A 27,619-nucleotide genomic window follows, 5' to 3' on the forward strand; every position below is an offset into this window, starting at 1 on the left:
AGATATTTTCTCCCTTTACATTTTCTCTCTCTCTGTGTGTCTATGTCTCTGTGTGTGTGTGTGTGTGTGTGTGTGTGTGTGTGTGTGTGTGTGTGTGTGTGCACGTGTGTGTGTGTGTGTGTGTGTGTGTGTGTGTGTGTGTGTGCACGTGTGTGTGTGTGTGTGTGTACGTGTGTGTGTGTGTGTGTGTGTGTGTGTGTGTGTGTGTGTGTGTGTGTGTGTGTGTGTGTGTGTGTGTGTGTGTGTGTGTGTGTGTGTGTGTGTGTGTGTGTGTGTGTGTGTGTGTGTGTGTTAGGCATGTGCCGGTATCAAATTTTCATGCTGCGATTAATTGATTGAGCTTTTATCACGGTATACGGTATTATCACGATATTTTAATTGCACAAGAGAAACAGACGGATTGGGGGTATCTAAAAAAAACTTGCATCACAATGTGTAATTGTGATTGTCAAAACATTAATTTTATTTTTTTGTGACAACATGTTATAATGTTTACATGGTACAGTTACTGAGGCTACTGTTTGTATTATTGCTTAACACAATTTTCATGATTTCAATTAAATTCTTGGATTTAAAATCAATCTTGATTCAATATTGACTCATTTGGATAAATATTAGGTAGGCTACAGTAGATAGCCTGCATTTAATTTTTTCTCAAGAAAAAATATATCTCACATAATGCTGTAAACATACAGAGAGAAATTAAATATAATGCATACAATATAAATATAATAATAATATAAATATAAAAATGTAATATGCCGTAATTTTCATTATAATAACAATTATATAATGACAAGTAAACATATATTAAAATATGTAATATAGTGCACATATTTAGCAAAATACTCCTCTCTATAGCTATTTTCTTATAGTCAACTAACATTAAATGGCTTTCCTGAGGTAAATGTAACGTTCTGTGACATAATTGTTCTCCTGCAGTGTTATTGACCTCTTTCCGTGGTTGAAAAACACTGATTGATCGAAAGTACGTATACCTTTCGGTGGGTTGTACTGTATCTTTAATAAAAAGTAACAAATGATCTGTTTACTTGAACTGAGGCGCGCGATCTGTCACGTCATTTACAAGCACCAAAACAGTATTTATTGTCTGAATTTCGTTATAAAACCTGAGAGCTGATATTTTTTTCATATCAAAAGTAACCTGCTCTTTCTAGTCTGTCGGTGTCAGTGTCCTCTTTGCTCCGCGATTTTTCTCTGCGTGAGAAAATGGATGTGTGGCGCGAGACCGTGTGAAAGTGTCAATTGCGTGAGTCTCAAGCTGCTGAATGCGTGAGAGTTGGCAGCCATGCGGGGGATAAATAGTCGGCAGCGTTCTAAAAATAAAATATATATTTTTATATATATATATATATATATATATATGTGTGTGTGTGTGTGTGTATAAATTAGGGATGGGCATGATTAATCGACGATCGATTATTGATCATTAAGAATTTCGTCGATCAGGTTAATTTGTTATCGATTATCATTAAACTAATGCTGCTGCGTTGCGTAGTGTGAGTGGAAAGTGAACGTGTTCCCCGGGCTGGTCAAGTTAGTGCGGAGGTACCTGTGCATCCGGCAACGTCAGTCCCCTCAGACCGGGTGTTTTCAGCGGCTGGACTGAAGCCTTGTTTACACTCGACGCGTCCGCACGAGCACGAAGGTGAGCGCGGCAAAAATGACGTCATTGCGGTATTCGGTGTTTCACAGACGAGCGCGTCGAGTATAAACGCCTCGTCTGTTTGGGGAGGTGCGCGAGCAGTCTGCGGAGACTCGCGCTGCAGAGCCAGGCGAAAGTGTAAACGAGGCTTGACGGTCAGGTTGCGGTCGCGTCTGACCCCAGATCATGTCATCAATGATGCAATGCAATGATCTTTCTCAACAAAAATCAGTAGACTGGTGTAGAAGTTGTATGTAAGTTACTAGTTATTTTTTATGAGGCTTTGTTAAGTAGCCTAGCCTAATTGATTGTTACTGTAGGTAGGCTAATCTCTCACCCTCTTTCTCGACTCCGTTCTCGGATAGTTTTGAGTTACATTTTGACAAAACCTGTCAGATCTAAGAATTATTATGTTTTTGGTTAAGTTATTGTTTAACATGATTTTTTTTTTATTATTTATTATTTTGGAACAAACGAGGGTCTCTGTTTAAGAACGCCAACTCGCAGCTGCAGGTTCCGTTGCTTTCGAGCACCGCCGCGCATATATCTTCAAGTTTAGCCTAACCGAACGTCCAGTTTTACTGCCACAAGTTGATCATCTTGTAATAAAGATCTAATCGAGGAAAAACACACTGTATGTTTGTATTTTCATTGCATTTTTTAATTTATAAAAAGTTAAATAAATAATGAATTTGAATATAAAAATATTAATGATTAATCGATAGTCGATCGTTAATTCTCCCGACGATCGACTAAGAAAATTTAATCAAATGCCCATCCCTAGTATAAATATATATATATATATATATATATATATATATATATATATATATATATAGTAAGTAAGTAAAGTTTATTTATAGAGCACTTTTCACAGATAAAATCACAAAGTGCTTTACAAAGTGCAAACACAAAATAAAACAGAATACAATCAGTAAAAATTACAACATTTAAAGAGTCCAAAATAAAACCCAGTTAACTAAATGCTTGTCTAAATAACAGTGTCTTAAGATGCCTTTTAAAAGAATCAACCCAGTCGGCCACACGGAGGAACAAAGGCAAGGCGTTCCACAGTCTGGGGGCTACAACCTGAAAGGACAGGTCTCCCCGGGTTTTATAGCGAGTCTTTGGGACCATTAACAGACTCTGGCCTTAGGATTGGAGTGCACGGCCTGGGGAGTATATGCATAACAAATCAGCAATGTATTGAGGGGCCTGACCATGTAAAGCTCTAAAAGTTAAAACTAATATTTTAAAATCAATACGCAATTTGATGGTTAGCCAGTGTAAGGAGGACAAAATGGGTGTTATGTGTGTCCTCCTGCCAGATCTTGTTAGAAGCCTTGCCGCAGCATTTTGAACCATTTGAAGGCGATTTAAAGTAGATTTGTTACAAAAAGTAAAAAGAGAGTTACAGTAATCTAACCGTGAAGAAATAAAATCATGGATAACCACTTCGAGGTCAGAGTCTGATAAAATTACCCTCAATTTCGCAATATTTCTTAGGAATAAGGAATAAAAGCAGTTTACGACCAAAAGTCTAGAATGGCAATCCAAAGACATTGACTGGTCAAACCAGACACCCAGGTTTCTGATGCTCGACTGGACAGAGGAGCTCAGAGAACCAAGGTTTTGAAGGATGGATGGTATTTTATTGTCTGGGGCAACAATTAGTGTTTCAGTCTTTTCCGAATTTAATTTAAGACTGTTACTAGCAAGCCACGATTTAACTGAAGAAAAACATTCCAATAAATCTGTTAGTTTGTGGAACTCGGAGTCATTGAACGAGCAATACAACTGTATGTCATCAGCATAAAAATGGTATGACACATTGTTAAAATGGCTCAAAATTTTTCCCAAAGGGGTAATGTACAGTAAAAACAAAAGTGGCACTAGGACAGAGCCCTGTAGAACTCCATTCAAGAATGGAGTGGCTTCAGACAGTATATTATTTACATATACAGAAAAAGTTCTGTCACTCAAGTAAGAGGAAAACCACTTTAAAACAGACCCAACGATACCAAACTCTTTTTCTAATCTATTCAACAGCATTTTGTGGTCCACTGTATCAAACGCTGATGATAAATCCAATAGAGCCAATACTGAGTACCTTCCAGAATCAGCAGCCATGTGTACTTCATTAGACACTTTGAGGAGAGCAAAGTTATTATATATATATATATATATATATATATATATATAAATATAAATATAGCTGCGAGCAGCGATGAAGGGGCCGTAATCACTGCTTGCAGCTATATTTAAAGTTAATTTTATCTGCACCCTAAATTAAGCCCAGTGCTTTATTGTCAGCCCCAGTGCTACCAGATATGTGTTGTAGAACTGCTGCCCTCAGATGCTAGTCTGGAGTCTGTGAACTTAAAATGAAACTGCAGATTGTAATATCTGTACGTTAAGTCTATTATTAAAGAATGTGTCAGTATTAAAGTTATTTTGGGGGGAATTTGAATAATTGCATTGCAAGCTGATTTAAGGTGTGCCCCTAAATTTTCTGCTTGCGCTACTACAATTTTCGGTCAGGGGCTACAGCACTCCTAGTAAAAAAAGTTAGTCTGGAGCCCTGCAGTCTATTATCCCTTTAAGATTATTTAATTATAATTAATATTGCACATAGATTTTGTCCTCTCTTACTCCATTTTCCCCATCCAGACAATGGATAAGCAATGCTCTTTCTCAAAACCACAAATTAAAGACTGATACGAAAGTGCTGCACCTCTTCCTGCTGATGTTACCATTTAGTGTTCAAGGGCAGGTGTTGAGGTGTGAGAAACACTCGAGTACACACATGCACTCTGTCTGATCTCATGGGGTAAACGAGGGAGGTGTAAATTATGTTCCTTCTTCAAGGCTAAAAACCTATCATAGATGACACAGTCAGAATGTTTAAAGGGGAGCATCTGAATTAACTTATACAAATGAACCAATGCAAATTTTGATGGTCTCAACCACACACCAGCAAAAAGCACTTTAGACCGCCATGAGGAACATGCCAGAGACCCAAAAAAAAGCCCAACTGGATATTCCTGTGGTGTAGCATTGACAGAAATGGTCCACAAGGACTCACACAACCAAAAATAAATCATGTCAAGGCTCAAACATATGATATACATGACGACTGTACCTCGAGGTTACATTCTGGGTCACTGATGTGGGTTATTATCTGATAATAACTTTAAATTCTTCTAACAGATTGGTTGGCTCTTGTCACATGACCTGCGGTGCGCTTGCAGCATTCTGAAAAGTTGAATTTTTTTCCATCTCGCTGGGTCGTCATAATGCTCATCCACTTGTTGTGCGTCTAATTTTAAATTAACAAACTTGAGTGTGCAAAATAAGTGATGTGAACAGCAACTTAGAAGGGATTTTTAGATGACACCTAACCAAAAGCTTCACCTTGCAGAGATGAGATCAAAAGGGAACATAGAGAGAGTGAAAGAGAGAGAAAGAGAGAGAGCGAATGGAGTCCTGAAACAATGACATGTTTTTGTATGTGGCTTAACTGCCGGAAGAGATGTGGTAGCCTAAAACTAAAGCAGTAAAGAGAGAAAGACAGAAAGACAACACAATGAAAATGAGTATGGTCTAAGAAATGGAGATGATATCCCTTTTTTACATAAAACATTTTGGACCAGAACTTCACAATTAAATGCAACCTTTACAGTTCATACATTATAAAAAAAAATGATTTCGATGCAAAACTGATAATGACCTAAACTAAACCATTGTGTATGGACATGTAGGCAAAAAAGGGAAGGCCCAATTGAAATCCATTAAATTCTTTGTAAATTTCATTTAATTTTGGAATATTTTAATATTCATGTGTGCTGTCAGTCAAAGCCTCTAACAATGGAGTTTTTTAAATCTCATTGACTCATCATTTAACATGGTTCAGTGGGTGAAAGATCCCACACATACTCATCGACATACTTTGGACCTGGTACTCTCTCATGGCGTTTCCATTATTGATGTTGGGGTTTTTAAGACTCTGATCTCTGATCATATGCCTGTTGTGTTTTCTATGTCTCTTCCTACTACAAGATCGCACATTTCATCTATTGCACAATGGACTTGTTCCTTTTCTCCCTGTTTCCATGATGAATTCACTAACTCCTTTAATGAGGTGTGTCTGTCTCTGTCCCTGGAGTCACCCTTACCTGACTTGGATGCTGAAGAACATCTTAGTCTGCTTAATACTATATGCTCTGAGGTTTTAAATACCACTGCTCCTTTAAAAGCTAAGAAGTCAAAACCTAAGACTGAACCATGGCTCAATGATACCATCCGCTCTCTGAGGCGAGCATGTAGAAGAGCAGAATGTAAATGGAAAAGTGATAAGTTACAAATTTCGTATGAAATGCTGAAAAACTCCCTCAGTGCTTTTCAGAAAGTATTGATATCTGCTAAGTCTAAGTATTTTTCTAATTGAATTTTAAAAAATCATCATAGTTCAAAAGCCTTATTTTCTGTTAAAGTCTGCTCTCAATCCACCCATAATTGTGATTTCAAATCCTTCAGTATCATTATGTGAAGGTTTCTCAAGGTTTTTCTGTGAGAAGATCTCTTCTCTAAAATCTCACTTGCAATCATCTGCTAATGTCTCGCCTAAACTGGGTTGTTCTTCACCCATATGGAGTGTCTCCATATATGTGAATATCTCTCAGAGAAATTGTTGATCATTTGAAACTTCTGTTCTCTTGATGTTCTTTCTCCCCGTATCTTGAAACAAACTTTTGATTCGGTTGGACCATGTTTGGTGTCTCTTATGAATAAATTCTTGAGCACAGGGACTATCCCTGATATATTAAAACAAGCTACTGTTACACCTCTGCTCAAGAAACCCTCACTCAATGTTAGGGATTTTAATAATTTTCAACTTATTTCGACCCTTCCTTTTACTACAAAAGCATTGAGGCGGTTCTCAACCAACTCCAGTCTTATCTTAGCTCAAATCAAATTCTTGAAACTTTCCAGTCTGGTTTTAAGCCTCTGCACAGCACCGAGTCTGCTCTATTAAGGGTTTCTAATGATATACTGTTAGCGACTGACGCTGGTGACACTGTGATCTTATTACTGTTAGACTTAACCTCGGCCTTTGATACAGTTGATCATAAAACTCTATTATTCCGACTAGAATATTCGGTGGGCATCCAGGGAACTGTCCTCAGCTGGTTTAGATCTTATATAACAAATGTCAAATTGGGTAACTTTTCTTCCTCGCCAGCCCTACTCTCCTGTAGAGTGCCGCAGGGGTCCATTCCCGCACCCATTCTTTTGTCCTTATATTTACTTCCTCTGGGCTCCATTTTCAGAAAGCATGGTGCATCATTTCACTGCTATGCAGATGATAAACAAATTTATTTCCCTCTGAAACGCAACAAAGATACTGCTCTAAAATCTCTTTTTGCATGCCTAGAAGAAGTAAAAATGGTTTTCTCATTTTTTAAAAATTTTTGAATGAATCCAAAACCAAGGTTATAGTCTTTGGCCCCCAAGACAACTATAACAGTAGTAACACTGATCTGGACTATCTTTATCCAACGTCATCTTGCATTTAGAACCTAGGTGTTCTCTGAGTTCAGAACCTAAAATTTGAAAAACAAATCAATGCGGTGATTAGTTTGTGTTTTTTTTTCAGTTTTGCTTCTCTCTAAAAATTAAATCCTCCCTTTCTGAGAAAACCTTAGAGATTGCTGTCCATGCACTCATTACATCGCGGTTGGACTATTGAAACTCTCTCTACTATGGCATACCCAAACACTCGATTGCTCATCTACAATTAGTACAGAACGCTGCTGCAAAATTCCTCAAAAGAAAACGCAAATTTCATGCGTCACCCATTTTAAAATCTCTGCATTGGCAACCTGTACATTTTAGAATCGAGTTTAAAAATCTTTTATTTGTTTTTAAATCCGTAAATAACCTGGCACCAAGCTATTTGTCTGAGCTACTCTGCCCACACAATCCCGTACGAAACCTGAGGTCTGGTGATAAGAGACTTCTTGCTGTCCCCAGATCACGGTTAAAGAATAGAGGGGACAGAGCCTTTGCGATTGCTGGCCATAGGCTGTGGAACAGCCTTCCTGTTTACATCAGAAGCTGCTCAATCTTTAACTGTTTTTAAATCCTCTCTTAAAACCTTTTTTTTTCTTTAGCTTTTAATTCATTCAGAGCTTTTGTCATGAATGTGTGGTTTGTCCTTGTTCTTTATCTTGTGTATTGTTCAGCACTTTGCTCAGCCCTGTTTGCTGTTTTTAAATGTGCTATATAAATAAATTCAAACTTGAAACTTGAAACTTTAATTTTTTGGCAAAAGCAGATAACTCCACTTTCATGTTTCAGAGTTAAACAAAACCAAGTAATTGCTATTAATATAATACAACACTCGGTTAATCTTTGTAACGTTAATCTCCTCAGCTGACATAGACGCCAGAAAAACTTTGTTGTTGTGATTAACGTACACGCAATACAGGAAGCTTTTCCCTCACCACTAACGTGCTGCTTTTGCAAGGTTGCGTGAAAAAGTTTCAGCTTTTAGATATCACGAGTTCATCAAGTTCATTGAAATTATCCATCCTTGAACACTTTTAGTCAGCTTTGACAAAACTCCTCTCAGCTAGTGCACCTTTTCGAAGTGACTAACAGCCTTGTCAACTGACCTGAATATTGCGCGCTGACTCGCTAAAACGGACTTATCGAGATGTTTTCACAAACACTTGGGGGCTTGTCTGTTTCTGCTGTAAAACATGAACTGCGATGCCTTGACAGTGAACAATTACGGCTTTTGTGACAAAACGTGTTTAGGGTTCAGTCAATCTTGTCAGGCCTTTATTTTAGATGAAGAAATTAACGTCTCAAAAACACATCGGAAAACAGTATGGTGAGTAAACAAAAATGTGCGCTTTGGCAGAAATGCGTAGATGGACGTTACATGAGGATGTGGAGAGTGTCAAAATAAAGGTACCTTCTATCAATATTTTACGTGTAGCAATCGATGCATCGATCAAACGTCTAACAATACGATGCATCAATCTATATCGATGTATTGTTACACCCTTACCAATTAACCGTAAAGTTTTTTTTATTTATTTATTCAAAATTTCCCAAATTCCATGACATTCTACATTCTACAGTAACTTCCATTTTTATGACTGGCTTTTGCGATTCCATCCATGTTTCGCAGAAATCATAGAAAACCAGGATCTTGTCGACTCATCGCAACAGCACCTGCCTCTGCCTGGTTTTCTCATCAAACCCTCAATGAAATCGGTCAGACAATCCGCTCCATAAAGGCTATATTCTGACCACCCACAGTTCAGAGTCAGACAAACATTCTCTCTCAAGATTTTAGCTGTAAACTATTTACTTTACATCCTACTCAAAGACACTATAAAGTCACTACCACATCTGCATTCAGGACAAAAATAGATTTACATTCACAAGAATGGCAGACCCTGAGCCATAAGCTCAGCTGGTCCCACACAGCCAGACTTTTGACTACTGACACAATGTCTGGTCCACACAACATCTTTTTTTATTCAGGAACCAACCACTTAAACCATCTAATCGATATATTAAACAAACCAACCACACTGTTATGTTTAGAGATGGATAAACCAATCAATATCCAATATCCAAAGTTGCCATTAGGGGTAGTTGCTACATAGGGGTAGTTGTAGTTCATCCAAAAATCCTCATGCTGTTTTCCAAAAGTGTATGCCCTTTTTTATTCTGTGGAACATAAAATGAGATATTTTGAGAAAAAAAAAAGTTTTGTCCATACTAGGCATGTGCCGGTATCAAATGTTCATGCTGCGATTAATTGAGCAAGCTTTTATCTCTGTACACAGTATTATCACAATATTTTAGTTGCACAAGAGAAACGGATGGATTGGGGGGGGGGGATGTAAAAAAACAACAACAACTTGCATCACAATAGGTGTAATTGTCAAAAGATTTGGTAACTAAACAGAATTTTATTGAATTTAGTGATAACATGTTACAGTGTTTACATGGTACAAAAACTGGTAGGCTACTGTTTGTATTATTGCTTAACACAATTTTCACGATTTCAGTTCAATTCTTGATTTGATTTCAATCTTGATTCAATATTGACTCATTTGGATAAATATTAGGTAGGCTACAGTAGATAGCCTACATGTTAATTTTTCTCAAAAAAAAATATATCTCACAATTCTGCAAACATACAGACAGCCTTATCAGCATGTATTATTAAAGGTTAAAAATAACAAATTAAATATAATGCGGTTTTCATTATAATAACAATTATGTAATGACACAAGTAAAAATATAATAAATATGTAATATAGTGCACATATTTAGCAAAATACACCAATCTATAGCCATTTTTTCCTAGTCAACTAAAGTGCTGGTCATTAAATAGCTTTCCTGAGGTAAATGTAACGTTCTGTGACAATATTGTTCTCCTGCAGTTTTATTGACCTCTTTCCGTGGTTGAAAAACACAGATTGATCGATATTATGTATGAGGCATATATACCTTTCAGTAAGTATCTTTAAACAAAAAATAACAGATCATCGGTTTACTTGAAATGATGGTGTTACAGCGATCTGTCACGTCACATTTACAAGCGCCAAAATGGTTGTCTGAATTTCGTAATAAAATGGACAGAATCTGAGAGCTGAGAAATTTTTCATATCAAAAGTAACCTGCTCTGTCTAGTCTGCCGGTGTCAGTGTCCTCTTTGCTCCGCGGTTTTTCTCTACCTGAAAAAATGGATGTGTGGCGTGAGAGCGTGTAAAAAGTGTCGATTGCATGGGTTTTGGCAGCCCTGACTTTTAGAAGAGGGATAAATCGTCGGCAGCGTTCCCCCTTCCGCCATGCTACTTCTCCATGTGAGGATTGTTTACATTAGACTAGAGTGTGCACTGCGCCACATGCATACAGTGCTTATACATGTGGGGATTGTTTACATCAGAGTGCGCACGTGTTTTGCGCAGTATATACGCAGTGTTTTTTTTTAAGCGGTTAATGGAAAATAAGCTAATGCGCGTTTTAAAAATCTAAATTCGGATCTATTATTTTTCACTGTATTTTGAAGTGCCCACGATAACAATATGCATATTCATTACCGCGATTTATCGCATTACCGAATACTGGCACATGTCGAGTCCATACAATGGAAGTCTATGGTCACAAAACTTTATACTTACATACTAGGGGCGTGACGAGATCTCGTGCCACGAAATGTGACGAGATTTCTCGTCGAGTGAAAAGCTGTCTCATGATATCGCCATGATGGAGCGTGAAATTAGCATAGAATATGCCACTGCTACATTCACATTAACGCCTTGACTGTCGTTTTGCTGTTTTTATAAAAATAAAAGCCATTGTAAACTATTGTAAACGTCTGCTCAGCCACACAGTGCAGCAGGAATCACAGTTCACTGATTGCATGACGATGGCAGAGGCTAAGCATGTCTTATGTCTTATCTTGTAGAATGTGCGCTCAGCATCGCTGCTCCCTATACACAGAGTACGTGTGATCGCGAATCCGAAAGTGAAAGTATAACACAATCTCACTGATGTGCGCAAACTAGGCTGCATACAATAGCCTGTCTCCAATATCAAACCTATCTCGACTGTGTAGTCGTGGCTCTGGTCTGTTTGCACTTTGAATATTGAGAGAGTACTCTATGGTTGCACTTGCACTTATTGTTTGCACTTAAGACTAAGAAAAAAACTGTTCACAAAGCATAATTCATGTACAGTAAGGTCTGAAGAGACTAATGAAAGTCAGTTGAGTTTGTGGCAAAACATTTTATAGTGCTTATCTATTGTTGTCTTTCAATATAATTGATAATTCATAATCAAAGTAGAACCGAAATGACATTCATTACAATATTATTAGTTAAAACATTTCAAAATGCACCAGCAGACTATTTTGTCATGAATTTTGGCCTTGACGATTTCTATAAAATATTGTGCAAAAATCTCGTCTCGTTCTCGTGAACCCAATCTTGTGTCTCGTTTCGTGAGACAAGTTTCTCATCACATAACTATTAGATACCATCACTATTACATACCAACATTCTTCAAAATATCTTCTTTTGCGTCCCATAGAATTAAGTGCAGGTTTGAAATGACATGAGGACGAGTAAATGATGACAGAATTTTCATTTTTGGGTGAATTATACCTTTGAATGTCTGAAATAAAACAGCCAAATATCTTGACAAATTTGGCAAATTCAGCAATTAATACAGGGAAGCAATGTTTACTTTAGATAATAAAATTGTATGGTCTGGACAGTGGACACCATTGAAGTAGAGACAAAAACCCCAACAGAGCATTCTGGGAGCCCTCAATCCAGGGGCCTCATTTATAAAGATGTGCTGCTTAGAATGATCATAAATGTGAACGTACAACAATTTACGGAATTTTTTCAGAGCGATTTGCACAAAAAATTATTTTATCTTTGAAATAAAATAAATGCATGTAGGCATATTATAATTTGTGCACATTGTGATTGCTATTCATTTTTACATTTTCATAAAAGATATTTGACCTCAAAACTTTTCTACAAATGCTCTTTAGTTGGCTTAGTTGCCTTTATCTTGATTTATTCCCTTTTGAGGCAAGATAAAAATCCATGGATTTTAGGATCAAATTTGATTGTATCTGGCTGCGTTTTATAAATGAGGGAGGCCTCAGGACTAACCATGGGAAAAATACAGAGTCACATGTGAATGGACAAGAATGATTCAAGCAGTAGACATGTGATCCAAACATGATGGGAATAAATAAAGAGTGAATTCTTCTCACTGAACAGGAGCCCAACAGGGTCTTCACCCCACCAGAGATCTTATGAGATCTAACTCATATACGATCCTGCTGAGTGTTGCTATAAGACTAATTTATTCTAGTACAGTTCTTCTGTATGAAGACTGAGGCTTCGTACAAGACGTTATGCTGCTTAAAAGTAAAGGTAAAATCAAGTAATTCACAGGCAACATCTTAAATACGAACTAGACAAGTGCAAAGGAGAATGTTATGACTAACCTTCAGTACAGTAAAAGTGAATTGAAGGTGATTTGTGCTTGATGATCTACATTAGTGGATCTCCTTAAAGTCAGCATGAAATCATAATTGATTCCCAATTTCCCATATTTACTTTGCTAGCAAACATTACTAGTATTGTAATGAACAATTAATCCATGCAAGTTAATCCACAAAAGAAAATGTGTTTGTCTTCGTAATCTTAGGTCAAAATATGAAGATGTGCTTCCCTGTAAAATGGCATTCCTTCTATGATGACATCAGTTTGACGGCTTGAGCAGAGCGTTCTTAACCAAACACCTCCAAGCGTCGGTATGTTGCCAGCTAGAGACGATGAGGAGGTGCCCCAAAATCAAGCCCTGCCCTCTGTTTAATATAATGTCGGCTGCAACTTCTGGTTCACGCAAACTTAGCTTAATCGTCACCAAAAGACAATTGGGAAGTTGTTTGTGCAATTAATGTTGTAATGAAACAACAAATAATTTTATGATTAATCAATGTACAAATTGTATCTGTATAGTGAATTATTTGTATCTGTGCATATCTATCTATCTATGTATTGATGCATCCATCCATCAATCCACCTCTCTATCCGTTCTTTCATCCTTTAATCTAGTATCTATACTTCCATTCATCCAATAGCAAGGGATCAGTTCTCTACAACAACAGCCAGGGTGTCCAATCCTGCTCTTGGAGGGCCACTTTCAAGTGTTTAGCTCCAACACACATGCCTGGAAGTTTCTAGTGATCCTGAAGACCTTGATTAGCTGGTTCATGAACGTTTAATCGGGGCTGGAGCTAAACTCTGCTGGAAGGCAGCCTCCAGGAGCAGGACCAGACCCTGACCTGCTGCAACATACTCATTGGAATATTTCTACAAAGCTGAGAGTGACAAAAACAAGAAGGTGTTCCTCCAGATAGAAACACTAGAGCTAAAAATGTCTGGCCATAGCATTTCATTCGTTGCTTAAACCCACCCTAGCCAGTATTTTCATGGTTTTCTGGACAAACGATAATGTTAACGCGATGTTTTGTTCATCATGACATTCTTTGAGGTAGCCTACCTTAGAAACAACGAAAATACCATGGCACAGGAATAAGCTTATGATTCAGTTCCATTGCATTACTATCTAATACTATCATGTTATTTTACCACCCACAGTACATATTCGTAAGTAAAACCTCTCAATCAAATGCCTTATATGAGAAAAGAGACAGTGAATGTCATCATATGACAGAAAGAGTGAAGATTAGACTACACTGAAACCGACAGCTTGAGCAGATCTATTTGTCTATTAACGCGGCCAAGAAACGCATCTACTGCGCGCAACAAAGCAAGCGTATTTAAAACACACTGCACACATAAACCTACTTACAGAAGAGTTTGACACCATGAGTTTAATAAAGCGACAGGGACTAAATTCTCACCCATTCTGTTGACGCTCCCGGTCGCCTCTGTAACCGATCTCTCATCGACCGACATTCCCTTTCTCCAACTCACGGTCCAGCCCACGCGCGACAAGCGTACGTCATATTTCTTGCGTAATCTCCCTTGCGACTACAGGGGCGACGGTAGTGGCGTATCTTTGGTGAATAGCGTCCGCACAAATCTCGCGATATTTCAGGCAAGCCATAAGGGGGGAAATATTTTTTATGATTCAAATACGGGTTGGGTATTAGTTTGTCATTGCATTTCAGCGGAATATGCCTCTGCATGTTGCTATTTGCAAAAAAAAATTCGGAAGATTTGATACCTTTTTTTTAAGTTCACTGATAATAATAACGAAAACAGACATAAATATTTTCTAGGGTAAAATAAAACAAATAAAAAAAACATAGTAAAGCAACAAAAAAGTCACTGACTAAGCTAAATACCTAAATATTGGTAAATAAAAGCGTATGCAAATATCTTTATAAACGAAAAATTAAAAAAGGTGTAGATATTTATCTTGGGGATGCGGTTCAATAGTCAATAGTCTTACTGAAAAGGCTCTGTCTCTTTTTATTTTATGTCTAGTCATGAGAAAATGCACAGATACACTGTAACTTCCATTTATTATAATGGTCTGGCTAAAGACCCACATCTGACTCCGATTCCGAAGATTTAATTACCTTGACAATTTACTGCTATGGAAAGAGCTGTGAGAAGAGAGCAACAATGCTGCCACGTGTTGGCCAAAAAGTATAAAAGAAGCTACATTTGATGTAGCCTATACATACACATACGTTTTTCCCAATAGCAAAAACACTTTGTTAATGTGAAAAACTATAATACTATAGACATAGCAAATTAAATAAATAAAAATTGTGGATTATAGTCCTACTAAATTTAATTGCCAGCAAACATAAGTTCATGTCGCACTATGGTCTAGTATCGCACAATGCTAATTGAACAAATTGAACAAAACCTTATTAAACACTAGGATATTATTTAGTGTATAGTGCAAAATACAAGCAAAATTACACTAAAAATCAGTAGATATTGCCTTAAATTCAATTATATGTTGCTACAATGTCCTTTGCAACTATTTCACATTAAAAAGGGACCAGTATAGTATTTTTGGCCTACAATGTCCCAATGCCAGGTTTTATGACAGTTTTCAAATATCGCTAACGTTGAGAGTTCCTTTATGTGAATATACTGTAATGTTTATATTTTTGTTTATATTGTATTCTGGAAAAGATTTTACACAAAAAGATAAACAAGTTTGTTTATTGTTTTATGTACAAGATCCACATTACACGTATATAAGCTTAAAGGAAAAGAAAATAAGGCACATGTCAACAATACACGCATAGCTTAATACACAAATATACTGTTGATCTCAAGCTACTGCAACATTTTCACTCAGTTCTTTGGTCAGCTTTATATCCATCAGAATAAAAGGATTCTATAACTTTTCAACTTTTCACTCTCATGTACTTCCTCGTTCATTTGTAAGGGCATATCCACATTTAACCCTTGCAGAGAAGACATTTTTTGTCATTTTCAGTCCACTGATGAAAAAATATTTTGATGTACACAGTGCTGATAATATTTAATTTTGTTTTCATGACTTAAGTAACATCGATTTGCTACATTTCGGCTCAGTGCTTTGGCCAGGTTGTTCTCTCTTCAAAGTCACTGTGCAGAAAAACAGAAATATTAAATTATATATCATTGATTTGTTGTTTTAATTGTCTCTAAGTATTGAGCAAACTTTAATTTGGAGATGAAATAAAACCAATGCACTTGCTTTGATTTGTGATGATCTTCCATTCCTGCTTGTGTCATGAGATCAGCGACATTGTTCTCCAGGTCATCTATACGTGTTCCCATCTCATCCAGTTCAGACATTAAGGAAAAACTAAATGCATTTATTAAGAATAAACACGATACTCTAATGTAAGATACGTTTTTAAAACTATAATGTACACCACCATTTAAAAGTTTGGGGTTGGTAAGATTTTTTTAAGGATTTTGGCTGAATTTATTTGATCAAAAACGTGTAGGCCCAATAATTACCATTTAAAATCAGTGTTTTCTTACTTGAATACATTTTAAACGTAATTCATGGTGGCAAAGCTGAATTTTCAGAAATATTCTATGCTGATTTGCTGCTCAAGAAACATTTCTTTTTATTATCAATGTTGAAAACAGCTGTGCTGCTTGATATTTTTTGGGGGAACCATTAAAATGTGTTTGAATAGAATATTCTGTAACACTATAAATGTCTTTAATGTCACTTTCGATCAATTTAATGCATCCTTGATAAAATTGATTTATTATATGGCAATACTATGGTATATAAATTCAATGGTAACTGAATTAGGCTATCATTGGAATTTAGATGCTACTTCAAGATGGGCCTATACTTCACTACCCAAAAGTCTGTGATATTGTCACTGTATTGTGTTCAAAACATGATATTGCTATGGTAACAACTCAAATACAAATATATTTCATGCTAGTGCTATGCCAGCGGGGGGAAAGCTAATCTCTTACTTCTACAAGTTAAATTATGTATCTGAAAAGATATTTTTGGAGATGATCTGGTCAGATAAATTCTGAAACCTGCTCTGAAGTTGTTGCATTGTCGTCTCCATCTGTTTGAAGAAACGAGCAGATTAATGAAACAATATTATAAAAGCTGCAATTAGGCTATAAAATGTTCTCGTCTTGCCAATAATTGTCAAATTAAAATGTATTAAAATAAACACTTGCAATTGCTGACAAATCTTTGGCGGCATTTGAGTCGGATCCTGCCATGAGGTTTGTTGAGTTGGTTTATGTTGTGGAAGTTGTTCGTTTCAGCTCCAGGCAACGTTGTCTGGACTAAAAAAGAGCCAGTGCGAAAATAATAGGTATATGCTTTAACCTCAGAAATCTTTGGTTAGTCATAGCTAGGCTATCCATCAGAATAAAATGATTCTATAACTTTTCAACTTTTCACTCTAGCAAGGACTTCCTCGTTCGTATGTGAGGGAGGGCATCCACATTTAACCCTTTTAATCCACGTTTAACCCTTTTTTGTGTGTTGTTTACAGTCCACTGATGACAATTATTTTGATTTACACAGTGCTGATAATCTAAAATAATTTTGTTTTCATGAATTATGTAACGTTGATTTGACACGTGGCAACTTTATTCGGATTTTGAGGGGATTAAACGAGACAAATCTTGTGTCATAACAAAATAGTCTCTGGTCATAATTAAGTATAAAGCAGTTTAAGATCACACCATTTATAAAGCAGTTTAAGATCAGGCCAAGTGTGCGTCTAATATGTGATGGAAAATTCATTGCTTACATTTAGAAATGCTGAAATGCTGGCGTTAATAATTCGCCGAATCATTGTTTTTGTCATACGCTCGTCAGAAATATTTCGACCGGCATTAGGACCGTTCGTCTCATGAATATTAATAAGCATATCGTGACGTAGTGCAACACGGAAGTACTGTTATTTTCATTAGCCAGATGTAGCAGAGAGGATCACAGCGGCGGCATTACAATGATTTACTGCACTGCATTCATCTTTGCATAGATCACAAGACAGAAAATACACACCATCTAACATGGACACACGCTGATGAACCGTTCCCATCGATTTAGCAAGTATTTCTTTCCTGAAAAAAGGGAAGTACTTGAATGGATTAGTTCTAATGAGTCAGTGGCTGGTGACTGGGACAATGAAAGTACATTTACTGTAAAATTGCATTTTAATATGTGAACAAAATAGCAAAGTAGTAATGATTTATGTTTTATTAAATTAGTGAGCTTGTAATTGCATTCAGTTGATATAACTATAAAGGACAGATAGATACATCACTCAAAAATGGATGAAGTGGTTATGGATCAGATCATGTATGTTGTTCATCAAGTGGTGTCTCGGATCGCATCTGTTGCCATCATATTTGGAGGAGTTGTGCCATACATCCCTCAGTACAGGGATATCCGCAGGACTCAGAATGCTGAAGGATTCTCCACATATGTTTGCCTGGTGCTGCTGGTAGCCAACATATTAAGAATACTATTTAGGTGAGTTATGCACGACAGCTATACGAGGAAACAATGTAAATAGCCTACATGACATATAATCCACTCATCTGCCTTAATTCACTTTAATGCGTATTTACAAAGAGACATTTATCCGAAATCAGATTTTTGCATAACTCATGATTGCTAAATGTTCATTTGTGTATGTATTTTTTAAAGGCAGTTAATCACATATGTATACACTGCCTGGCCAAAGAAGGTCACTGTTTGGATTTAAATAGGCAAATGCTTAAGAGTCAATGATAGGATCATAATTGCAGTGATACTTATTTTTCTAGCATGTTATATGTTTGGCAGCAGTTCTTCAAATCCTAATTGATGGAGTGTCTAACCATAAATTATGGTTAGAAGAACTGTTGCCAAACATATAACATGCTAGAAACATAATAGTCATATAGATAGATAGATAGATAAATGACTAAGAATGAACAATACTTCAACAGCATATTCCCCTTACTTGATATTAATTTCAACATTTATTCCTGCATTATTAAAATCAAAAGTTGTATTTGTTAAATATATATAGGAATAAATACAAAGGATTTTTGGGTTAGTTCACCCAAAAATGAAAATTCTGTCATTAATTTCCCATGTCGTTCTAAACCTGTAAGACTTTCGTTCATCTTCAGAACACAAATGGAGATATTTTTGATGAAATCCGAGAGGTTTCTGACCCCCCGATAGACTGCAACGTTATTACCACTTTCAAGGCCCAGAAAGGTAGTAAAGACATCGTTAAAATAGTCCATGTGACTACAGCGGTTCAACCTTTCTTCTCTTCCCTGTCAGTCACGTTGTAATCAGTGCAGCACTTTCAGGTTCTACGTCAGAACGTTGGCTCAGTATTGGCTGGATCCTGAGTCAGAATCACACACATGCCTCGGGGTGCTCACTAGTGTTGGGAGATATGCTCCATTTTCATATCCTCCTATCGTCAGCCTGTGAGATCGGCGATACACGATATTATCGTGAGGGGGGCAGGGCTACTTATTTGATTAGTAACTTGCTTATTTACTCATTATTTTGCTTGTTTTATTACTTGGTTTTAAATATGAGAATCTTTTTCTATTTTGCTAGCAAAGGTGGATTGTTTATTAATAGGCTAAATCAGGTTATTTCCCGGTATAGTGAGGTAAAAAAACATCCTAATCATTTTTATATCTGACATTCATGCCATTACAGATGCAGCATTTTGACTGTACTTCTGCACGAGATGAGAACACGTTTTAATAATTTCTTGGGTCAATAAAGAGTTGGAGTTTACGATATATGTCCTCCTGCACTTCAATAAGCCCAAAGAACGCGGGTTAATGTGTTTTAAATGCCGGGAGAAATCAGAGTAAGGGGCAAAAATATAGCTGAGTCGATCGGTTTATACTTAAACTTATGACTTCACTCCCATAAAGGAAAACAGGTTAATGCGTTTACATGCATTTTCAGTTTATTCAGCATAATCGGGTTAAGAACGTGCATGTAAACACGCTTATTATTAATATTTAGTAATTGTATTGTTTTAGTGTTATTCTTGTCATTAAATGTTTTGTTAATGTGCTATGGAAACAAAATACTGGCGAACAACGATGCCGTTTTCATCTTGGATCTGTATTAGAATAATCTGTCTGTTAAAATAAGCACTCTTGACAATTTGTGAATGGATCACCTTGCAATTTAATTTTGATGTGGGATGTAGTTTTTTAGTCTGTTTTAAAAGCATTTTCTTAGAGGAGTCCTCATACGCGCATTTCGGTGTTGTCACAAGTGTTAGGCTATGTGGTGATAACGTTATGAATTTAGGCAAGGCAAATTAATTGTAGTTCCTAATATTAATTTAATAACAATACTAGCTTTATAATAATAATAATAATTTAATACATTAATGGTAAAACGAGCCAATTATCGTAGATATCGTCAAAGGCATCTGCCATCAGCGATACCTCTGACTATCGACGATACTATCGTCTATCGGCACAACCCTAGTGCTCACGTGAACAGCGTCAGAGACTGACATGGAAGAGAAGAAATTATAGAAGTATTTTTGTTTTTTGTTTTTGCGCACGAAAAGTATGTTCGTGGCTTCATAACAATAAGGTTGAACCACTGTAGCCACTTGGACTATTTTAACGATGTCTTTATGACCTTTTTGGGCCTTGAAAGTGATGATTGCATTGCAGTCTATGGGGGTCAGAAAGCTCTTGGATTTCATCAAAAATATCTTAATTTGAGTTCTAAAGATGAATCAGGGTCTTACGGGTTTGGAACGACATGAGGGTGAGTAATTAATGACAGAATTTTCATTTTTGGGTGAACTAACCCTTGAAATATTGAGAGGTGCTTAAATTTATTATTGGTGCACAAATATTTTGCCTGGTTTGTGCACTAATAATACAACAACAACAACAAAAAAGTATATCAAATCTGCCCTAACAAAATCTGTACAATGATTTTTTTTAAATCCTCATCCATTTATCAGTAACAACTTGAAAAAGCTCAGACCAATATATGAATGTGTTGTTATTTATTTATTTTATCCAGGTTTGGACGTTACTTTGAGACTCCTCTACTTTGGCAGAGTATAATCATGATCATCACAATGTTAATCATGCTGAACCTGTGCACCAGCGTCCGCATGGTCACTGAACTCAACACCAAACGCCGCTCGTTCACAGGTGGGAATCTTTATGTATCTTTACAGGCTCCGAATGAGTGTTGTTTTCAGCATTTTATTGAAGAGAACTTTTGTGTAACACTTTTGTAACACCCAAATGAATGAATCATCTACTTTCTTTCTTTAAATGTTTTTTTCTTTAAATTCTCTAATTCTTTGTTTTTCCAGTCAGTCTGTTTAGTTGAGTTTGGTACTTGAGTTTACAGGCTATTGAATTACAGTAGATACAGTCACATGGTCAGGGTCTGTCTTTGAACACGTTTCACAAGATTATCATACAAGGAGGGCCTTTGAAGTGGATGAACTTTGACCGGCTGATTGCTTGGTGAACATCACATCAGTCTCAGGTTTATTTATACTTGAGTTGTGTTCTTCACTCAAACTGCCATTTTGTATATAAATGAGCCCAAACACTGAACTTTATGTTCGGAATGGAATACGTATGTACTGTAATTGTACTCTAATTTTATATAGTATGCCGTATACAGTACATACGTATTCCATTCCGAACATAAAGTTCAGTGTTTTTAATAGTATGTTATGCAGTATAAATTAACCACTGGTTTCACAGACCATGCTTAAGCCTAGTCCCAGACTGAAATGCATGTTTGAGCTGTTTTAACTGAAAGCAACTTGCACTGACAATCTTAAGACAGTGCCATTGTTTTGTCTCAAGATTCACATCAGTAATAATTTTTTTTCAAAGGCACGTTTATAAAAGCTACTTAAATGCCCTAATTGAACTATGGCTTAATCCTGGTTTAGTCTAAGCCCTGTCTGTGGAACCGGACCTATGTTTCAAACTGGTGGTATGATGATTCATTGTTGTCACATAACATTACTTCATATGTGTTTCATTGAGTGATTCCGGGTATTCCATGCATACAGACAATGCATTATACATACTGCTGAAGTTATTGGTGGAGTATGGAAGTATGCTGTTCCAAACATAACCAATAACTATGTGAGAACAAAACACACGGTACTTAGAGGTACAGACGTATTCTGACTTTAGAAACGCTCCTTGGACAAATTTGATGAAACCTTTAACTAATAGTCTCTCACTTGTCTGTTTACACAGGACATCCTGTTTAAACAGTTTTTATCTTTTGGTGTGAAGTAGTGCTGCTGCCAACTCTGTCTTTATGGGTTGACTGCTGTCTTAAGACTGACATGACATCTCAGAGTTAATTTCACAGCGCTGACGTTGTCACTTCTATATAATTATTTGAATCAAGATAAGACGACCCATTATTGGATTTCAAATCCCAAGGTTCCCATGATCTCATTTTAATAAACATGTTTGGTGCACATAAAATTATTGATCGCATATGTAGCTTCAGTAGTTTGATTGTAATGTACATTTTTGGGTGAATTTCATGAAATCTGACAAGAACATACACTACTGGTCACACTACCAGTGTTTTTGAAAGAAGTATCTTATATGCTCACCAAAGGTTGCATTTATTTGATCAAAAATACATTAATATAGTGAAACATTACAATCTAAAAGAGCTTGTTTCTATGTTAATATATTGTTAAATGTAATGTATTTCTGTGATGGCAAAGCTGAATTTTCAGGAGTCTTCAGTGTCACACGATCCTTCAGAAATCATTCTATATATGCTCATTAGCAGCTCAAGAAACATCAATGATACCCCAAACTTTTGAATGGAAGTGAAAGTAGCAGCAAAACTGTTTTCAACCATCATAATAATACGAAATGTTTCTTGAGCAGCAAATCAGCATATTAGAATGATTTCTGAAGGATCATGTGACACTGAAGACTGGAGTAATGATGCTGAAAGTTCAGCTTTGCCATCACAGTAATAAATTACACGCATGATATATTAAAATAGAAAATGAATATTTTAAATTGTTATATTATTAGTTTTCACTATATTTTTGTTTAAATAAATACACCCTTCATGAGCATAAGATTTATTTTAAGACTTTTATTCAATGATTCCAAACTTTATGACCCAGATACACTACCATTCAGTTTCAACCCAATTTTTTTTATTATTATTTAAATTATGTTTATTTATTTAGTTAGTACTATGCAGTCAAACCCATAATGAGAATGTGCTGGGAAAATATTGCTTCACCCAAAAATGTAAATTTTGTCATTACTTACCCTCATGTTGTTCCAAGCTCGTATGAGTTTCTTTCTTCTGTTGAACACAAAAGAAGATATTTTAAAGGATGTTTGTAACCAAACAGTTGACAGCACCCGTTGACTTCCATTGTATTTTTAACCCTATTATGGAAGTCCATGGGGTCCATCACTTTCTTTAAAATATCTTCTTTTGTGTTCAACAGAAGAAAGAAACTCATAATGGTTTTGAACAACATGAGGGTGAGTTAATGATGACAACATTTTTATTTTTGGGTGAACTATCCCTTTAATGCACAATGCCAAGCATAATAATGATTCTAAAAATATGCTTTGTTTACTTAATGCAAAATCTTAACGTTTGATTTTAGGACGGAATATGACTTGGACATGTTTTCTTGAGTTCCATCTCTTCAGGGCTTTTTGTCTCCATGAAGATGGAGCGATGCAATCTATTTTTCCCCCTGCTCTCCCATGTTCTTATTTTTTGTTTATTTGTCTTATTTGTCTGAAGCAACAGACAGTAAGGACGAAGAAATCAAAGTTCCTAAGAGGCTGTTTCTGGGTATGTACTGATGTGTGTTTCCCCACAAAACACCAGTTTTTATTAAATATATATATATAGATTTTTTCCCCCATCATCCACCCCAGTCAATTCCTCCCAGAATGACCTGTATGAACCATATACTCATCTAATCCTGTCATTAATTCACAACTCTCTATTAACCCTAATGCTTCACTTGCATGTACCTGAAACAGACATGTGACTTATAACAATGAATTACAAATGCATGTTTAGTGATAGAGGCAGTTTTGCATGTTTTTGTTGTTTTGGGTGCCAAAATTTTAGTATTGCATGCAAATAGATGATCATGAACTGCCTTTCAATTGATATTAGTTTTTGTATGGCTTGCATGAACTATCCAGTCAAGAAGACCTTATAATAATTTAGTTTTACATGATTCTAACAGCTTGTTTATCTGGTTGCTAAATCAGTAATTCAATAATATTTTATACTGCTGCTTACTGTACTATTTTATACTGCCGTATTCTACTTGTTGGAATTTTGATTTAACCCTTTACTGAGCTGATAACAACTGCAATGTCACATGACAGTTAACCAACAGGCATGTTTTCGCTGAAAGCATCTCAGTGTGTTCACAGCCCTACAGCACCCTTGGTTTCTGTTGTTCCATATGAACAGCAGGTGGCGCTAGTGGTTTACACCTGAGATCAGCTGTTGCACAGTCTGATTGATGGACTCTTTTGCATTAACTTCCATATCTGTTGACTTTCGGCACATATGCGCTTAGATTTTTTTCTACTTTAAGTATGGCCTCCATCTGAGTGTTTTTGGAGAGAATTCAAAAGATTGCAGAAGAAATAATCTTGTTATTGACTGTAGAAGGTGCCAGATGTCAGGTGTTATTAGGTGGAGTTATTATTAAAGAGTTCCTGTGCTGGTCAGCCAGCTGTTAATGTTGTCTCCTCTCTCTGAGCATCTGTGAGGGTCGACAGTCCAGTTTTAGGTTCAGTCATTTAGGTTCTTTCAGCCACTTCATATAGACACTTTTAGGAGTTTCCATCATTTTATTGATTTAGTTTGAATTAATTTTGTTTTAATCCACTAATACAGTAACTATAATTAAATGTTAGGAATTAAACAGTCGTAAACATGCAAACAAAAATTGCAATAATCGGTTAAATATGAAAGTTTGCAGTCATTAAATACATTTCTGTTTATATAGAAACTTCTTATCACAAAGGGTTCTTTAAAAAAGAGTCAATAACACTAAGGTTCTATATAAAACTCCAATAATTCTGATTATGCTTGAACTTGTCTATTTATCAGTTATATGTTAAGTCAGTTTTGTATTGTGACCAAGTGAAATAAATTACTATCTGAAAATCATTTGGGATTTAAATCTGTTTTACAGCTGTTGGTTTTTAAAACGTTTAGAACAGTGGTTCTCATCATTTTTGACTAATGAATATTGTTGCTATTTCTGCTATAATTATGACAAAGCTGCTTTAAAAAATTATTTTAAATAATTATATGTTAACAGAAACAGAGTATTGATTTAATACAGAGTATTGATTTAATACAGAGTATTGATTTAATACAGAGTATTGATTTAATACAGAGTATTGATGTATTAAATTAATTAGCCATTAATTTTGTATTTCCAGAAATTTCAAGAACTGTATGTTTGTCAATAAAAAAATAATAGTAATTGAGGGAGCAAAGAAGTATGATTTCAGTTTAAACCTCAATGATTTTATTTTTAGCATTTTAATCTAGATTATATTTGTTGAATCTAAATTTGAGAGCCAATGCCATTAAGACAACGTTAGTCACTTAAGACTAGGTGGTTTGCAGGTTAAAGATTTGAGTTACTAAAACTTGGTAGGTTTGAATCCTGCAAGGGATGAACAATTAACTCACTATTAATCCCTTGTTCAAGACCTTTAACCTCCGGGATTTTCCCTGTAATAATGTACTGCAAATCAATACTATATCTAATTACTGAATTAGATTGTATGCCCTGAAACATAAAGTGCATTCAGAAATTATTCAGACCCATTCACATTTTATGTTGAATTGTTATACGTGTTCGCACTTTATGCTAAAATCCTTTTTAAATCCTTTTTCACATCAATCACCATACTACATAATGACAAAGCAAAAACCAAAGTTGAGATAACTTTGCACATTTATTAAAAAAATAAAATAATTTAAATTAATAATTTAATTTAAAGATTTTATCTAACAAAATGTGACAATAAAAAGAATAGGCCTACTTTTTAATTCACTGTACTAAGTATGAACTGTACTTCAAAGTAACACTTTAAACTGTTATATTTATTTATATATACAGGTCCTTCTCAAAAAATTAGCATATTGTGATAAAGTTCATTATTTTCCATAATGTAATGATAAAAAATTAAACTTTCATATATTTCAGATTCATTGCACAGCAACTGAAATATTTCAGGTCTTTTATTGTTTTAATACTGATGATTTTGGCATACAGCTCATGAAAACCCAAAATTCCTGTCTCAAAAAATTAGCATATTTCATCCGACCAATAAAAGAAGTGTTTTTAATGCAAAAAAAAAAAGTCAACCTTCAAATAATTATGTTCAGTTATGCACTCAATACTCAATACTTGGTCGGGAATCCTTTTGCAGAAATGACTGCTTCAATGCGGCGTTGCATGGAGGCAATCAGCCTGTGGCACTGCTGAGGTGTTATGGAGGCCCAGGATGCTTCGATAGCGGCCTTAAGCTCATCCAGAGTGTTGGGTCTTGCGTCTCTCAACTTTCTCTTCTCAATATCCCACAGATTCTCTATGGAGTTCAGGTCAGGAGAGTTGGCAGGCCAATTGAGCACAGTAATACCATGGTCAGTAAACCATTTACCAGTGGTTTTGGCACTGTGAGCAGGTGCTGAAAAATGAAATCTTCATCTCCATAAAGCTTTTCAGCAGATGGAAGCATGAAGTGCTCCATAATCTCCTGATAGCTACTTGCATTGACCCTGCCCTTGATAAAACACAGTGGACCAACACCAGCAGCTGACATGGCACTCCAGACCATCACTGACTGTGGGTACTTGACACTGGACTTCAGGCATTTTGGCATTTCCTTCTCCCCAGTCTTCCTCCAGACTCTGGCACCTTGATTTCCGAATGAGATGCAAAACTGAGCAACAGTCCAGTGCTGCTTCTCTGTAGCCCAGGTCAGGCTCTTCTGCCGCTGTTTCTGGTTCAAAAGTGGCTTGACCTGGGGAATGCGGCACCTGTAGCCCATTTCCTGCACATGCCTGTGCACGGTGGCTCTGGATGTTTCTACTCCAGACTCAGTCCACTGCTTCCGCAGGTCCCCCAAGGTCTGGAATCGGTCCTTCTCCACAATCTTCCTCAGGGTCCGGTCACCTCTTCTCGTTGTGCAGCGTTTTTTGCAACACTTTTTCCTTCCCACAGACTTCCCACTGAGGTGCCTTGATACAGCACTCTGGGAACAGCCTATTTGTTCAGAAATTTCTTTCTGTGTCTTACCCTCTTGCTTGAGGGTGTCAATGATGTCCTTCTGGACAGCAGTCAGGTCGGCAGTCTTACCCATGATTGCGGTTTTGAGTAATGAAACCGGCTGGGAGTTTTTAAAAGCCTCAGGAATCTTTTGCAGGTGTTTAGAGTTAATTAGTTGATTCAGATGATTAGGTTAATAGCTCGTTTAGAGACCCTTTTCATGATATACTAATTTTTTGAGACAGGAATTTTGGGTTTTCATGAGCTGTATGCCAAAATCATCAGTATTAAAACAATAAAAGACCTGAAATATTTCAGTTGGTGTGCAATGAATCTAAAATATATGAAAGTTTAATTTTTATCATTACATTATGGAAAATAATGAACTTTATCACAATATGCTAATTTTTTGAGAAGGACCTGTATTAGGGCTGGGAAAAGATTAATTGCGATTAATCGCATCCAAAATAAAAGTTTGTGTTTACATAATACATGTGTGTGCACTGTGTATAATTATTTTGTATATATATAAATACACACACATGCATGTA

At 36.2% G+C, this 27,619-nt stretch overlaps 3 protein-coding genes across 10 annotated transcripts in view; 1 reads left to right on the forward strand and 2 right to left on the reverse strand.

The window, feature by feature from the left end:
- The window catches only part of septin7a (septin 7a), a 58,970-nt gene extending 44,646 nt beyond the window's left edge, over positions 1–14,324 (reverse strand). For 3 of the 6 annotated variants that reach the window (XM_077196546.1, XM_077196543.1, XM_077196542.1), the window contains exon 1: positions 14,140–14,269. In XM_077196546.1, the coding sequence (XP_077052661.1) occupies positions 14,140–14,205 (66 nt within the window). In that variant the 5' untranslated portion in view covers positions 14,206–14,269. Of the gene's footprint in view, positions 1–14,139 lie in introns of all 6 variants that reach the window. The other 3 variants (XM_077196545.1, XM_077196547.1, XM_077196544.1) reach the window with 3 other exon arrangements.
- Positions 14,325–15,417: 1,093 nt separating this feature from the next.
- Positions 15,418–17,605, reverse strand: hsbp1l1 (heat shock factor binding protein 1 like 1). The gene is made up of 5 exons (XM_077196557.1): positions 17,511–17,605; positions 16,927–17,037; positions 16,742–16,808; positions 15,959–16,049; positions 15,418–15,846 (listed from the first exon to the last, which is right to left on the reverse strand). The coding sequence occupies exons 2-5, from the start codon at positions 16,969–16,971 to the stop codon at positions 15,810–15,812; spliced, it is 240 nt and encodes a 79-aa protein (XP_077052672.1). The 5' UTR covers positions 16,972–17,037; positions 17,511–17,605; the 3' UTR covers positions 15,418–15,809.
- An 80-nt stretch (positions 17,606–17,685) lies between these two features.
- slc66a2 (solute carrier family 66 member 2) overlaps positions 17,686–27,619 on the forward strand; it is a 57,872-nt gene continuing 47,938 nt past the window's right edge. Inside the window, exons 1-4 of one of the 3 annotated variants that reach the window (XM_077196550.1) lie at positions 17,686–17,815; positions 18,082–18,238; positions 20,789–20,922; positions 23,552–23,602. In XM_077196550.1, coding sequence (XP_077052665.1) covers position 17,815; positions 18,082–18,238; positions 20,789–20,922; positions 23,552–23,602 — 343 coding nt within the window. In that variant the 5' untranslated portion in view covers positions 17,686–17,814. Of the gene's footprint in view, positions 17,816–17,894; positions 18,239–20,788; positions 20,923–23,551; positions 23,603–27,619 lie in introns of those variants that run through there. The other 2 variants (XM_077196549.1, XM_077196551.1) reach the window with 2 other exon arrangements.

The sequence above is a fragment of the Siphateles boraxobius genome, unplaced genomic scaffold, assembly GCF_051911475.1.
Source record: "Siphateles boraxobius isolate OS27281-9 unplaced genomic scaffold, OSU_SipBor_1 35, whole genome shotgun sequence".
NCBI lineage: Eukaryota > Metazoa > Chordata > Actinopteri > Cypriniformes > Leuciscidae > Siphateles > Siphateles boraxobius.